Source organism: Theropithecus gelada, chromosome 2, assembly GCF_003255815.1.
Source record: "Theropithecus gelada isolate Dixy chromosome 2, Tgel_1.0, whole genome shotgun sequence".
NCBI classification, from domain to species: Eukaryota; Metazoa; Chordata; class Mammalia; order Primates; family Cercopithecidae; genus Theropithecus; species Theropithecus gelada.
In genome coordinates, this window is record NC_037669.1 from 53,880,029 (window position 1) to 53,896,944 (window position 16,916).

Below are 16,916 nucleotides of genomic sequence, written 5' to 3' on the forward strand. Positions count from 1 at the left end.
ATCACTGAGACCCTAAGCAAGGAGCCAGAGCTATGTCTGGCCTCTGTATGAATATTATGCAGGACTCAGCACTCACCCTGTAGGGCTTTCCAGCACTTGGCTTGCATATGAGAAGTGAGAGAAATGGAACATGAGATTCACACACCAATGAATTTTCAGAGAAGGACATCAAGTGTCACAATCCCAGCCAACTAAGAGGTATCAAAGACCCGGCATCTTGCTGCTCACAGAAGAAATTCCTGCTCTTTTACAAAGCAGTGCTAGATCAGAAGTCATCAGAACACACTGCATCTGCAAAGCACACTTCTTCCCAACTATGGAGGAGCTGCAAGAACCAGTCATAGCAACTTAATAACAAGAGCTGCGTACACCTCTCTGTAGCCCTTGTGTTGCTCAGAGCTCTTTCACACACATCTGCCTATTTGATGCTTTCCACAGCCATTTGAGGTGGACAGAGTAGGGTTTATTAATATGGAAGCCCAGAGAGGTTATGTGACCTGCCCAAGGACACAAAATTAGTGAGGCAGGACCTGATTCCACGTCTGGTCTAACTTCTTCATTTCATAGATGAGCAAATAGACTCAAAGGGGTGGAAAAGTGGCAGATGTTTCAACTGGAGGTTCTCGGTCCTGGTCCAGTTCTCCACCAGCTGTGGCCTTGGGTGAGCCATATCCTCTCTCTGGCACTCAGGTACTCATCAACAAAAGAAGAAGATGGACCTATATACTGGCTCTCAAACTTATTAAAGTAGCAAATAAATGAGCTTCATGGAGTTCTTTGCCAAATACCTTCATGAGTATAATTTTCCTCTGTGTGTAAGAAACAAATTTAGTGTCAGAATGTAAAACCATGGAAATTATGAAATATGCCATCACCACCACTGACACATGACTTTATGAATAAAATTGAGCTAATGAATTAAGCATGAGTGACTAAGGGTATCTCCCTTAATATTAATTGGCTACTTGAACATTCAATATATCGTGTTCAAGACTAGCAGATAAAGAAAAGTAAATGCTGAGGGTTAAGATTGTTATGAGAGTTACAGAAAACAGATAATTATGAAATATTTTAAATCACAGGCTTTTAAATCTGTAACATTTTAAATCCATTTTAAGGAAGATAGAAAATTCTCCCAGATGCTAGAAATGAGAAGTCAAAATTGAAAGTTGAGGAGGAGGAGGAATAGATCTAGCAACCCATAGGGACATCTGAGCAAATAGAAGTCTGAGAGGCTGAGGCTTCACTCCTTCCCAATTGTAGAGTTAAGATTGCATGCTGTGGGTATGACCAAAAGCTAATTAGGCTTACTGAAAAGAGCACTAGAAAGGATTGTCCCATAGTGAACCAGAAGTTAGAAACTCTACCCCTCAGCTCACCATGAAAGTGCCAGATGTGGGTATGATTACACACTGCTCTTGCAATATGGGTATCCAAGTTCAAAATATAACTTAAAAATTACCATCCTACAATTCCATACCCAGCTAAACTACCATTCAAGTGAAATAAATGTCTTTCCAGAAATACACAGACTAAGAGAGCTTAGTTACTCCAGGTCCTTGCTCAAAGAACTACTAAAGGATTAACTCCAACAAGAAGAATATGCAATCCTGTAGAAAGGAATGAAAACAATGGGTAGCAAACATATCAGTAAAGCATGTTGTGAAATACAAGTATCAACTCTTAAGAAGTAATAAGGCAAAATCAAGATATCACAGGGATGATGAGAGTGTGGGATTTGGAGCAGAATTTGTGTCCTAGAGTATTTTTTCTTATTCAGAAAGAGGACAAAGATAGTTAACAGCCACACTGACTGAGTCAGCACCACACCTCCTATCTCTCCACTGCACTCAGGGATAGATCCTTTCCTCCCAGCCCAGTGGTGCTGCATGCACAGCTATCACAGCCTCCCACGGCACTTCACAGATGGACTTCAGTTGCAGTCCTTTCTGCCAAAGACAATTGTGGCCATGGTTCTGGTCCTGACTCTTCAGTGGGCATTCTTAGAACTCTATTGTTTCATTCTTAGGAAGGAAACCCACAAGGCCTGTCAGCATGCCTTCAGGGCCCCAGGAGTGACTGCTCCATTTCCAGCACCTGGCACAATTGGAGCTCCAGATTCTACACACCCTCCTGCTTCTTGGGCCTTTTTTCTTGTAAAGCACTACTGTCCAATAGAATGTTCTATGATGATAGACATGTTCTATTTATGTGCTGTCTGATATGGTGGCCACTAGTCACAGGTGGGCATTCAGCATGGGAAATTTGACTAATGAAACAGAGAAACTGAGCTGTAAATTTTATTTAATTTCAATTTAAATAGACAGATGTGGTTTGTGGCTACTGTATGGGACAATGTAGTTCTAGAAAGTGGAAATCGCTGAAGGGATCCATTCCATTCCCTTTTTGGGAAGCTCTGAGGTGTTTCTCTCTCTCTCTCCCCTGGAGTGGGAGCGAGGGCAGGTGGGTGGCCCCAAGAAGGAACTCCTTCTTGTCTGGACTACTTGGCCCCAGAACTTCTGCTTCCTCTGACCACAAGCCCTCACTTGTTTGTCTGACAGGCCTCAGCCTGCCTTGAGCACTCTCTTAGACCAGTGCTCCTCAAATTTTCATGTGCATAAAAACCACCAGGAGTGTTGCTAAAATGCAGGTTCTGATTGAGCAGACTTGGGATGGGGCCTGAGAGAGTCAGTATGTCTGACAAGCTCCCAAATAAGGCTGGTGCTACTGGCCTGGAGACACTTTGAGTAGTAATAAGATTTTAGAGACAGAAGCTCCTCTGAAAAGGCTACATACTGTATGATTCCAACTATATGACATTCTGGCAAAGGCAACACTATGGAGGTAGGGAAAAGATCAGTTTGGGGCAGTGGGGGCTGAACAGGCAGAGCACAGGGGATTTCTAAGGCAGGAAAACTACTCGGTGTGATACTGCAATGGTGGGTATGTCATTACACATTCACTGGAGGTACAACATTGCACATTTGGAGGTACCTCCAAACCCATAGGAGGTACAACACCAAGAGAGAACCCCAATGTCAACTATGGACTTTAATTAATAATAATGTATCAATATTGGCCCCTTGATTGTAGCAAATGTACCACCCAAATGCAAGATGCTCCTAATATGGGAAATGGGCATTGGGAAGAGGTGTGGGGTGTATATGGGAGCTTTCTGTACTTTCTGCTCCATTTTTCTGTAAACTTAAAACAGCTAAAATTAATAACAATCTATTGATCTAAAAAAACTATACTTAATCTGCAAAATTTAATGTGCAATTTTGGGGGAGGGGGGGTTAAAGACCCTCCCCCACTTAAAAACTCCTGTCTGAGAAAACAGGAAATGTGCCTCACTCATCCTCCCCACCCAACCTCCACCCCACTCCCACAGTGCCCAGGAAATGTCTACCAAGAATGGATACTTGGTAAATTTCTCCCGATTAATTTAAAAAGCAAAACCTGGCATCATGCCTGGCACAGAGTAGGTACTCAACAAATATTTGGTGGATAAATAAACATGAGGTGGGAATTCTAACAAAACAGCTTGAGAATACCTGAAAACAGGCACTCAGTTGTTACTTTTTTGTGCTGGCACAGCTCAGTTCATGACTCTCCAAGGTTCTCACCAGCCCCTAATATGACAACATCTCTCCTCTATGAGACAGCAAAATTATCAAGGGTGAAAACACCACCATTTCATCCCGTACTCTCACTGCTTGGCTGGGCCTTGCATACAGTAGGTGCACCTTGAATGTTTGCTGACATCTCTTTGAAGTGACTCCACTTCTCCTTCCTGTGTTGATCCTCTTGAACTTCTGGAGGTAGCCAGACAAACTCACACGATGGCACTAGCTCCAGTCACAACTGCCCATAGGCTGTAACATCACAGCTGCCAGGCTTCTTCTCAGACCCCCAAGACATTGCAAAGCCTTCTCCATCCTCAGTTAAATTCTTCCTTGCCATACTCCTCAAAACTCAAGGTCATTTGATGGCAGCCTCCTTTTCCTCCAAACTCATTGTATTATCCAAATTCATTCTATTTGCTTGCCCCTTCTAAACAGCTAATATGTGCTTTTTCACCTAACCTTACCAAATCTGCATGGAGGAAGGAGATGAGTAAAGGAAAAGGCCCTCTCCTCTAGAAGTTTACGAGAGGATACTGAGGCTCAGAAAGGATGAGCCTCCTGCCTAATGTCACACAGTGGAGAATGAAGAGCAGGCATTCACATGCTGCTCTGAAAACACATACTCTTCGTTGATGAGCTTTGCTGAGCCTCTCTCTTATCTGAGTAATCTTCTGAAATTACAGCTCTCTTCATGCCAATCATCTCTTGCTCAAAAACATTCAACAGCTCCCTCCAGACCAATGAATGAAATCTGAACTCTTTGGCTTAGCAGTCAAGGTTCTTAACGAAGGGGCTTCAGCCTAATGACTTCATCTTATTTCTTATGATTCCCTATCACAAAATCTATCCTGTAGCTACACTGAACTATGGACCATATATATCCTGCATATACACAGACTTTCCACCTCTGATGTTTGCTTATTTCTGAAAAGACTTTTCTTCCTAATCCTGCAGAGATCAAATCAAAGACTGTCTGTTTCAGCAGGGCATGGTAGCTCACACCTGTAATCCCAGCACTTTGGGAGCCTGAGACGGGCAGATCACTTGAGGTCAGGAGTTCGAGACCAGCCTGGCCAACATGGTGAAACCCTGTCTCTACTGAAAATACAAAAATTAGCCAGATGTGGTGGCACACAGCTGTAATCCCAGTTGCTCAGGAGGCTGAGGCAGGAGAATCACTTGAACATGAGAGACAGAGGTTGCAGTGAGCTGAGATCAAGCCACTGTACTCCAGCCTGGGTGACAGAGTGAGACTCCATCTCAAAAAAGAAAAAAAAAAAAGACTGTTTCATAAAGTCTTTTCCAGGACATGTGACTGAAAATAATGTTGTTGTTCTCTGATTGTCTATGTTCCTTCATCTAAATCACTATATGGCATCCACCATCCATCCATCCACCCATCCATCCATCCAAGCCTCCATCATACATCCATCTATCATCCATCATCCATTCATTAACCATCCATCCATTCATCATCCAGCCATGCATCTATCTGTCCATATGCCCATTCATTATCCATTTATCATTCATCTATCCATCTGTCCATCTATCATCCATCTACCCATTCATGCATCCATCTATCCATGCATCCATCTATCATCCATCTGTGCATCCTTCCTTCCATCCATCCATCCATCCATCCATCCATCCATCTGTCCACCCATCCGTCTGTCCATCCATCCATCCATTCATCCAGTGCTGACTGGGAGCCTCTCATACACCAGGCTCTGTGCCAGGTGCTGAGAAGTTCACAATGGATAAGACAGACAAATTCTTTGCTCACATGGAGGTCACTTTCTAAATGGGGATACTAACAATGAACACATCAACAAATAAGCATGAGATTACTTCAGACAGCCATCAGCCCTGTGAATAAAACAAGGGCTTTGTTAGGTCATAGGGTCTAGGGAGGGATTTATTTATTTATTTTTTTGAGATGGAGTCCTGCTTTTGTTGCCCAGGCTGGAGTGCAGTGGCACGATCTTGGCTCACTGCAACCTCCACCTCCCTGGTTCAAGCAATTCTCCAGTCTCAGCCTCCCCAGTAGCTAGGACTACAGGCGCACGCCATCACACCCGGCTAATTTTTGTATTTTTAGTAGAGGTGGGGCTGGCAACATCCCCCAATTGTAACAATCAAAAAATGTCTCTAGACATTACCAAATGTCTCCTGGGAGGTAAAGCTTCCTCAGTTGAGACCCATGCTGTAGAGTCAGAACTACTTTACACCCATCCTAATTAAGTCTAAAGCCAAGCCCTGATGAGATTTACAGGGGAGACAGAGCTTGGAATCCTATCAAGTCCTATTGAGTTAGAGGGGCTTGGGAACAGTCCAGATTTCTACAGACCTGCACTAAGAAAACAATGTTGAGCCTACACAAGGTTAAGGTTGTCACCCGGTAATTAAACTACGTAGTATAAAAGATTTTAAAGTAGCTACTATAAATATATAATATAAATACATTCAAATAATTAAAGGAAAATACATTCAAAGAACAATGCCAGAAGGTTGTACGATCCAGGATCCCTTTTATAAAGCTTCCCTGGTCTGCCATGTGAGAAAGGGAGCAGCGGGGAGCAAGAGGAGGCAGGAACCCACCTTGGAGGTGATTTGATTCTATTCTGTTCACCCGGAGGAGGCCGACTTGTGCCTCAGTTGTTCAGGCTGCACTTAACTTAGTATGCTGGACCTTGGTAGATACTCCCAAAGTGGGGGACTGACAAACTAAAGCAGATAAGTGAAGAAAGAATAATCAAATTATAGAATGAACAAATGTCTCAACTTGGGAAGCAGGTGATGAAACCCTGTCCCAAAGTGGAGGTGACAGGCCTCCCTCTCACATTAGGGGCCAAGTGGAGGCTGACCAGGTTACCACAGAGAAGATTCCTGCGCTGAAGGGAGATTAAAGCTGCCCAAGGCTAAGATTCTAGGATTCTTGCAAAGCTGTCACATAGCTTTGGGATGCTCAGAGACTCCAGAGCCAGATTGCCAGCTCATGACTGGGCAGGGACAGAGAGAGGTCAGGAAAATCAGACACGACACAGTTTCAGCACTGCATCCCTTACACAGCCAAGTCAGACTCACCTGGGTTCAGCTGCTGGCTGTGCAAGCTTCAGCCTCTCAGAGCCTCAGTCCCCTCATTGGTAAAACCTTTAAGACATAGGCTTATTCTCGTGACTTATAAGATGACGTATAAGGACCTCAGGTCCTATCTTATAGGTCATGAGAATTTTACTTATATAGAGCATTTAGCTCCTATGTCTAAAATATAATAATTTTCAACTATTTGCTGATTGGATAAATTAAAAGACAAGTTTCTAAAGCACAATACCTGGCATAGAGTCAGCAATCAATCAATGATAACTAGCATCAGTAGTTTTATGAGTACCCAAGCAGTGTTTCAACCTCCAGGACTGTGGATCGTAAGACACTGCTGAAACAGCCAGGAATGAAACAAGAAAAGAATAAACATCCACTACCTTTAAATGTGCGCGATGTTAGATCAGTAATGCAACTCTAATTACGGAGGAATTTACCCTCTGACTGGAAGGAGTGCATCTGTCAGGTCAGTTCCAACCCCAGCACCGCCCTGCACCACTGTTGTCACTGGCTTAATCATGTGTCTGTGTCAAGAGACTGTCATTCCCTTGAAAATAAGAGCCATGTGTGATGATCTGACTTTACATTCCAGTGCTTGGTATTAGGAACAGTGAAGCTAACCCAGAAACAAATACACTGAAAGGAAACCTTGGGGGACTTTCAGTCTCAAGGAGTGGCTCCCACCTCAGTGAGGTTTGCAATATTTTCAAAACCGTATATGATGTCTCTACGTTGACGGCAATACAGACATTTTGGTTTGAAAGTCCAGCAGCCAGAAGGCCCAATTTTCTTTGGGTCCTTGCTTAGAATCAGAGTACACTGCCACCAGGTGGCAGCAATTCCATGGTAACAGCTGTGAGGTTCAGCAGGTAGGGTCTTGAACTGGGGTCTTGTTTTCCCTGATTCATCCTTTTGTGGGGTGGGGAGGCAGGGAACATTTGGTGTTCTGAGGTGCTCTCACAGTGTGGGCATCTTTCATGCCAGCCCCAGAGTTTGGACGCTTTAGCCTCAGGCTCCAGTTCCCTGCACAGAGGAGGTGGATCTGGGGAACTGGTGCACCAGTGCCCCGGGAAAGCAGACCCCGCCATTTGGATCTGTGACAGGCCTTTCTGTTCTTGCCCTGAAAACACACACTTGAAACACAATGAAGAGTGAGAGGAGCGGGAATCTGGGGCAGGAACAATATGATTTCTTGCAAGATCCCCTTAGCTCCCCAAAGACTGAAAAGACAGAAAGTAAAAATTTGAGGGGAGAAAAATGGAGTGGAAGTACTTCACACTTCAGAGAGAACACGGGGCTGACAGTGAAGACGAACAAATGTTTAGAAAGTATAACAGACCACAGAATGCAAACTGCTGGGGGACAAAAGCGGCAAGCTGCTGTGTCACTTCCAGTTCTTGACGAGAAACTTAATTTACTGGATCCACAATAAAGGTCCTCGGTTCCAAGTTCAAAGACCCCCACTTGGGCTGTGGGACCCTGACTCATCCTGCCCAGAGCTGGTGAGGTGGAGGCAAAAATGAGGACTGCCGCTGGTGTTCCAGAGCCCTTCTGGCTCCCAGGCCCTGGGCTGGGTGCCAGAAGGGAGAAGTGGAGGTGCTCTGGGCCTCATGTGCACACTTGCCCCACTGCCTCCTCCCTGTGCAGCCGATATTCTCACCCACAATGCACAGGTGAGAACCTGGAGCCCAGAGAGGTCAAGGGGCAGGCTGTTGGTCACCTTCTGGCCAGTGGCAGCAGAGTGACTCCCATTTCCTCCCCTCCACACCAGATCCCACTACACCAAGAATACTTCTTTCTGAAGAGCACACCCACAACTGCAACCATAACACAAAATAACACAGGCTGTACTAGAAATTGTTCTTCCTTCTGTCTTTCCTTCCTTCGTTTGTTTGTTTGTTTGGTCCTTCCTTTGACTCATTCAAAAAATATCTCTGAGCACTTCCTGTGTTGCAGGGACTGTTCCAGGTCTGGAGATTGAACAGGGCGGGTAACAGATACATCCTCCACCCACATGGGGCGTACATCCTAGTGGGTGGAGAACGGTGATGCAAAATGAATGGTGTCTGCGATGGTGATGAGTGAAAGCCAGGAGGACGGATGAGATGTGCCAGGAGCACGGGGGGTGGTGGTGCGATTTTAAATAAGGTGGTTGGGACCTTCATTGTGACTGCACTGGTTGGGTGCGCACCCCGTTAGACTTTCAAGCAATTTTCACAGTTCTCTCTCTTGATCAGTGGAGAAGGTATTCTCCCCACTTTTGCATAAAGAGCAGGAAAGTAAAATGGCTCCCACGTCTCCAAAGAAGGAGTAGAAATGACTTGCTGTGCCATCTCAGTCCTCAGGTTTCCCAGCTAAGCTCTTCTCACCCTTTCTGGCTTTACTGGCTGGGAGGGAGGATGAAGGGGCCACCGTGAAGGCAGCCACAGCCACCCGGCTCAACACTTCATCAGCCTTCATGCAGAATCCCTGCCGCCCGCAAGTGGAGGGGCAGGAACACCCTCCCAGGGAACGTCCTTGTATAAGGCTGGAAGCTGGAGTGCAGAGCTTTGCACCAGTTGGATGCCCTGTGTCCCCTTTAGAAATGTAAATGACATAGCAAATAGGCATGTCTGAGCCCCTTGTAATCCTGAGGGAAGGGGAGCTGGGGTCAGTCTGGAATTAATGGAGATCCTGGATCATGGAGGGGCCACAGGGCTAAACTGGGTGCACATGCCCAGGCCCAGTCTTCATGAACCCCACACACGTTTGCAGAGAAGTAAGCTCTGCTGATAACATGCCATCCCCATGGTTATTACTGGAGCATGATGGCAGGCTGGCCCCTCATGGAGCCACAAGAGACAAGGCAATTTTGGGGTTCTAACGCAAGGTGCACCAGCTAACAGCCCTCCTGACTTCCCAGTGGACCTTCCCAGGAATTTCCTAGAAAGGCAAGAGAGGGAAAGTGACGGTACAAATGCAGCCACTCTATTTTATTTACTTATTTATTTATTTTTGAGACAGAGTCTCGCTCTGTCCTTCAGGCTGGAGTGTAGTGGTACTATCTTGGCTCCCTGCAATCTCCACCTCCCAGGTTCAAGCAATCCTCCTGCCTCAGCCTCCAGAGTAGCTAGGATTACGGGCATGTGCCATAACACCTGGCTAATTTTTATATTTTTAGTAGATACGGGGTTTCACCATGTTGGCCAGGCTGGTCTCGAACTCCTGACTTCAAGTGATCCGCCTGCCTCAGCCTCCTAAGGTGCTGGATTACAGGGGTGAGCCACTGTGTCCAGCCTAAATGCAGTCACTTTAAGCCCACTCTAATGTATAAAAGGCATAAGTCGTTTACAGGCTCTGGCACTCAGATGATTACCAACAAAAATTTGCTACTCCTTCTCAACAAACTGTAAGAATGGAGGAGAACTTCTGGTCTCATCCAACCGCACTTCCCTCTTCCTCTAGGGAGGGAACCCCAGAAGAGGTGAGACTCCACCCTTACCTATCAGACTGTGTGCTCCCTGGGGACAAGGAGGCTCTTACTCATTCTACATGCTGAGTACCTGTCACAGGCACAGGGGAATAACTACCAGTGGAACAAATTAAGGAAGGGTTGCTGGGCTCTGGTGATAGATGAGTGGGACACATGATTGTTGTAATTCCTGCCCTCCTGGAGTCCACAGACTAGGAAGGACTCCCTGCCAAGTGCTCATTTCATCCCCTCCCGGCCCTCAGTCCACCTGAGCTCATCCTCATCCTCCAAGGGACTAGATGGAGCAGCCCTGGGGACCAATGGGGCTCAGAGGCTGGAGACTTGAATGTGTCCTGGAGCTCAGCCTGAGGCCCAGCCCTCTGACTTCCTGCAGGCTTCTCTTCCTCCCCTAATCATCTCTCCTTCCTATTTCCTATTTCTCCACTTGTAGGAGAGATTTTACTGGCTACAGAGTCACCCCTTTAATTTCTCACAGCTGCAAGAGGCGCGAATACTACAACTGCTGGATTATCCCAAAGAAACAAAGGTGCCCATACTCCCAAACTAGCCCAACAGCCAGGCCTACAGCTGGGAACTTTTCTTCCACTATCTGGGAACTTTTCTTCTTGGTGCAATTTGAAGTGCAGGATCATATCTAGAAGTATAGGAAAACTAAGGATCATTTTCAGAAAACAAACAAATAATCCGGACTTGCTAAGAGGGCAACATTACAAAGAGATACAAGATTGAAACTTTCACTGACTTCATGATAAAATACTTCCAGTCGACCCCTCTTACTAATCTACTCTCTCTAAATTTGGGAGCTGTGCCTCAGTTGTCTGTAGGGTGACCATGTGGCTATGGAAGTCCTAAGACTAGCTTAGGATGTTTCTCTACCCCCACAGCACCATGCCTCAGATGTTGGCCAGCCACCTTCCACCTGCACTACATTTGTCATGTCCATGTTTGTTTTAATAATTTTTTAACATTTGCCTTTAAATTAGCCTCACTTTTAATCGTATACATGGCATATATATGTCCAATGAGCTCCAGTGCTCATTGAAGCATTTCCTTTGAGAGCCATGTCAGCACACAGAAAGTTTCAAACGTTGGAGCGTTTAGGGATACTCAATCTGTATATATATGTATGTATGTATATATGTGTGTGTATGAGATCATACATATCATATATATAGCTTCATTCTAGCAATAATAGCAATAAAGCCATGGTTTTGATATGGTTTATGTCCTGGTTTTATTCCTAATGCTTATTAACATACATACATAATTGAAAAGAAAAAACATTTCTCCATGACTGGGCCATCAAATGACTCCACCTTCAAGGCCATCTGCTGGGGCAGGCAAGTGCAACGTGTGACTGAGGGAGGAGGGGACAAGGCCCCCTAGAGGCTAGGGGCCTTACTTAAGGTCATATCACCACTGCAGGAGAACAGGAATGGAAACCAGTGCTTCCTGCTTCTTCATGGGCTGGGTATCCACAAATGGGGACAGTTGGAATCAGGCCACATTGGGCTTCTTCCTACAGCATACCCCAGCTTCCAAAAATCACCAACATACATGGGGTTTTGTTTTTCTTTCCCTCTTGGGGTCGCTATCCTTATTTATGCCACAGAAAATCAGCAGTTGCTTTTTGGGGACATAGTTGCTTTTGGGACACACACAAACACACACGCACGCTTCCTAGCCATCACTGATAGAGAATCAAAAAACATTACAGCTCACGGATTTGGTGATCTGGAGGTCATTAGACTTTTTATTAAAGAGAACCTTCTCGTGAAAAATGAAAATAGCCCTTATTCCTATCATTCAACAAACATTTAAGGAACACCTACTGTGTATCAGGCATTGAGCTCATCAGGGACTAAGGATACAATGGTAGGAAAGGCAGATACAGACCTTGCTCCCAAGCTGCCATCTCAGCCAGTGGCCACCCTGTGGAAAATTGTCAATGCCTACAATAATCTCTGACACAGAGTAGGCACTCGGAAAATATCTGTTCAACAATAAATGGACATTGAACAAATAAAGATCACACACAATTATATATACACACAAATATTTTACTGTAAATATATAGGATATGTAGGTGCTTTGGAAAATAAGTATTGGGTGCTGGGGGGTGGTGCATGGTTGAGCAGTCAGAAAAGACTTGCCTGAGAAAGTGATGTTTAAACTAAGTCCTAAAGGATGGGTGGTCTGGGCACGGTGGATCACACCTGTAATCCCAGCACTTTGGAAGGCCAAGGTGGGTGGATCACGAGCTCAGGAGTTCAAGACCAGCCCGGCCAACATGGCAAAACCCCACCTCTACTATAAAAAAAAAAAAAATACAAAAATTAGCCAGGTGTGGTGGCGCACACCTGTAATCCCAGCTACTCGGGAGGCTGAGGAGGAGAATTGCTTGAATCTGGGAGGTGGAGGTTGCAGTGAGCCGAGATCGCACCATTGCACTCTAGCTTAGATGACAGAACAAGACCCCATCTCAAAAAAAAAAAAAAAAAAGGATGAGTGGATGGTGGCTCAGCCAAGGTGGGGAAGGCGGGTCTGGGGAAGAAAGAAGGAGTGTTTCCAGCAGAGAAACAGCATGTGTGAAGGCCCTGAGTTAGAAAGGCCATGTCTTCTGGAGGCCCAGAGAGGAGGCCAATATCTGGAATGAGCTGAAAGAGGGGGAAAACGGTAGGGGATGCAGCCAGGAGGCAGCTCACAGAGGACAGTGGGGACCCCACCATTTGGATCTTGTGCCGAAGACCACAGGGAATCCCAGGAGGGATTTAAGCAAAAGAGGTGCCCATCGAATTTACATCTCAAAAAGATCCCTCTGTTGCTGGGTGGGGAGTGGCCTAGATGGTCAAGGAGCCGTTTCCGGATGACCAGTTAGGGGGCTGCTACAGTTTTCACGTGGGAGATGGTGGTGGCCCGGACTAGGCTGGTGGCAGCAGGGGTGGAGAGCAATAAGGACGGAGCCGGGGGTCAGGTGGAGTGGGGCCCATCAGCCCCTGCTCACACGCCCCTGAGGGTACTCCAGTGCACTGTCAGCAAACTTTTTCTAGAAAGAGCCAAGCAGTAAACACTTGAGATTTTGCAGGCCTGTAGGAAAGAGTCAACAGAGCAGGCCCAATGTCGCTCCAAAGTTGGGCCCATTTGTAGTGTTGGCTCTTGCCTGGTGTCTGGGAATTGGGCTTTTAGGATGCTCCCTGTGGTACTAAGTGACATGGTTGTTTTGTATGCCTGGAACACTGAATCCCATAAAGGCTGCCTGCTTAGACCATTTGTACAGCAATGTGATTTCTGGTAAACGCCTGTGTTTCCTCTGACAGTCTGGAAGTCAGAGGGTTGTGGCTGATCATGGAGGCAGGGAGTACCTGTGCAGTAATAAAACACCTTCACTAAAAACCTGGACTCTGCATTGCAGGAAGGCTTCTCTGGGCAGAAACCCTGCATGCATGCTGCCACATTTCCTTGCTGGAGGAAGGAACACAGTCTGCATACCTGCTCCAGACAGGAGGGAGGGAAAGTGAGAAACCTGTGTATGGATTCCTCCACATTCTGCCTGGTGACTGTCTTTGTCTTACTGATGATAGAAACAAACCACATCCATGAGTATAACTGCTTCTGTGTCCTGTGAATCCTTCTAAATTACCAAATATGTAGGTAATCTTGGGACCACCCCCCGACACAGAGGTCCACAGGGTTTCTGTCTCAACTACTCAACTCTACCTTTGAGTGCTAGAACAGCCATGGACAATAATATGTAAACAAATAACAGGCTGTGTTCCAATAAAACATTATTTATAAAAATGGACAGAAGGCTGGATGTGGCCTAGAGGCCAGAGTTTGCCAGCCTATGCTCATGGAAAAGCAGGGACTCTCCAAATCCATTTTGAAAACTCTTTCATGTCACCAGTGGAGAAACTGAGGCCCAGAAAGAGGGAAGGGAGAAGGAACTTGTCCACGGTCACTCAGGATCCATGGCAGAACCAGGAGAACCCAAGTCCCAACTCTCAGACCAATGTGCTCTCCACTACTTAATACTGGCTGGTGGCCAGGGCCTAAAAGGAAGGAGATGGTAGAAAATGGCCTGGCCTGACTCACTTCTGTGTTCGTTCTCTCTCTCTCTCTCTCTCTCTCTCTCTCTCTCTCTCTCTGTGTGTGTGTGTGTGTGCGTGTGTGTGTGTGTGTGTGTGTGTGCAGGGCTCTGAAGTTTTAGGTGCCACCTGGATTTTCCCAAACTTTTTTGATTATAAGAATCGCCTCTGAGGGTTCTTAGTAATATGGATGCCCAGGTGCCATCACAGACCCACTGCAACTGGATCTCCAGGAGTAGAGCCTGGAATCAGCATTTTTAACCAGTTCCGAGGTATTCGGATGATCAGCCAGATCTGGAAACTCTGGGTGACACTCAGTGGCTCTTGAATGACTACCAGGAAAAAAGAAGCCCATAAGCAGAGGAGAGAAGGGGAAATCTGTCTTGGATCAAGGCAGAATGCATGGCCATCATAAAAACAGACCGACCAGTGGTTTGTAGAATATGTTCTCCAAAACTGCTCCTTCAACTGAGCCTTTGCCATCAGAGATCAGGAACTGGCAAAGCCAACATTTGAAGCTAATTTCCTTCTTCCCAGGGATTCTGCCTGCAATTCAGAATGCCATGCAGGTGCCTAGGGGTATCCTCAGCCTCAAGGCCCTGCAAGGCATGGCAAACTGAGACAAAAATGAGCTCACCTCCCACTCCGCCCACCATGATGAGGGGCTTCTGAGCTGCACTAACCATCCCCCCAACAAATGCTTCCCCCTCAAGCTCCCCTAACAGGAGGTGGCTGGAAGCCACAGATCGCAGACTTGAAATTTCCTGCAAGCCTCATTTCCTGTTTGGAAACTGTACTGATTCCATGTGTTCTGTGTTTTAATAGAAAAATTAGTGCCTGCTCGCCCGCTCAAATGTCTTTGATTAAGTTACTTCACACACTAGAATGACCTAGAGGCCTTTAAAAGATACTGACACCTGCAACCAGAGAGTTCATTTTAATTGGTCTGGGTTGTGCTCTGGGAATTCACGTTTTCAAAAGCTCCCCAAGAGCTTCTGACATGTAGTTGAGGTTGAGAACCACCGGGCTTGTGAGATGTTCTGGTTTTATCTGTTTAATATAGTCCAGGGCACACCACCACGTGCCCACTTAGAGAACCTTAGGCACAATTACTACTCACCACTCAGAACAACAAATGCCTTACCAAAGACAACTGATAGCTTAGCCAGTTTCTCCAACTCTTTTTTTTACTATGAGCTACTCCCACAAAGAAAATCAATCACGAACAAAGACCCAGTTTCTCTCACCGAGAGGTACTACTGCAGAGATCTGTGATTTGGGGTAGAAATGTTTTTTTGTTGTTTTTTTAATTTTTAGTTAACTTCTAACTGAAATGTAGTATTTGTTTCAATTTTAGATGCAGGCAACAAACTGCAGTCCTGTTAGCAATAGAAATTCCAGATGTTTTCATATCATGGTATAGCTATCTTGAAACGTCACTTAGGCTCATTGCTGCTTTAAAGTCACAGTAGTCGTCAGACTTGCTGCTGGATCTGGCTATGTAATGTCCTCATTTTAAAATGTACATCTATCCCCATGTCACAAATTGGTCTGTTTAAAATGTTTTGGTAACGGTATTTTAAAATATTTGATTTCCTACGTATTAAATTTATGCATTTAAAATTATTCTGGGAAAGAGTTCACAGGCTTTCCACTGTTCAACCAGCTGTTGAATCCCAGTGGCCAGTGGCAGGGGCTCTGCAGAAGGCTTCCCAGTGGTGGTGGTTGATGCTGCACATTGAGCAAGCGACTCTTACCTGTGGGTCGGAGAGCCGGGAGAGGTCAGGGTACAAGTAGAACTTGATGCCCTCCGAGGCCCCAGGCAATGTGACCCCTCGTATCAGGAGGATCAGCAGCATGATGTAGGGGAATGTTGCGGTCACGTATACAACCTGGGCACAAGAGGAGAGGAGAGAATCAAGAAGAGGGTGAGAGCAATGGGCTTACTTCACTCAGCACAACGTCCTCTGGGTGCATCCGTGTTGTTGCATGTTGCACCAGGACCCTGTCTCCCAAGGCTGACTAGCATTCCCCCCTGTGTATAGACCACACTTGCTTGATCCATTCATCTGCACAAGCCAGTCACAGAAGGACAAATACTGCATGACTCCACTCATGTGAGGTACCTAAAAGAGTCAAATTCACAGAATCAAAGAGTGGGATGGCAGTTGTGGGGAACTGGGAGGGGTGAAATGGGGCATTACTAATGAAGAGGTGTAAAGTTTCAGTAGTGAGATGCATCAGCTCCAGAGACCTGCTGGACAGCATTGCCCCTACAGTCAACAACAATGCATTGGATACTTACAAATACGTTAAGAGAGCAGATCTCATGTTAAGTGTTCTTACCACAATAAATAAAATTAAAAAGGAAAAGGAAGCAGGGGTGACAGGAGTGGGCCACAGAAGGGGTAAAGGAAAGAAGGGCTTCCTGGTGCAGCAACAAGAAGTGACCCCTAACATGGTCTGTCCTCCTGCCTCATACCTCACCAAAGGCGAGGTCTTTCGGTGCTATCTACTGAGTGCCTGTGATGTGCTTGAGAGTGATGCTTGTTGAATTTTTTTGACCACAACACAGAAAGAAATATACATCACAATCCACCACACGTAGAGCTGAAAAGGAAGTTTCACAAAATA

General features: G+C 45.8%; 1 protein-coding gene across 2 annotated transcripts in view; it reads right to left on the reverse strand.

The window, feature by feature from the left end:
* SLC6A11 (solute carrier family 6 member 11) overlaps positions 1 to 16,916 on the reverse strand; it is a 121,336-nt gene that overhangs the window by 46,973 nt on the left and 57,447 nt on the right. For both annotated transcript variants that reach the window (XM_025376316.1, XM_025376317.1), the window contains one exon: positions 16,040 to 16,174. In XM_025376316.1, coding sequence (XP_025232101.1) covers positions 16,040 to 16,174 — 135 coding nt within the window. The remainder of the gene's footprint in view (positions 1 to 16,039; positions 16,175 to 16,916) is intronic.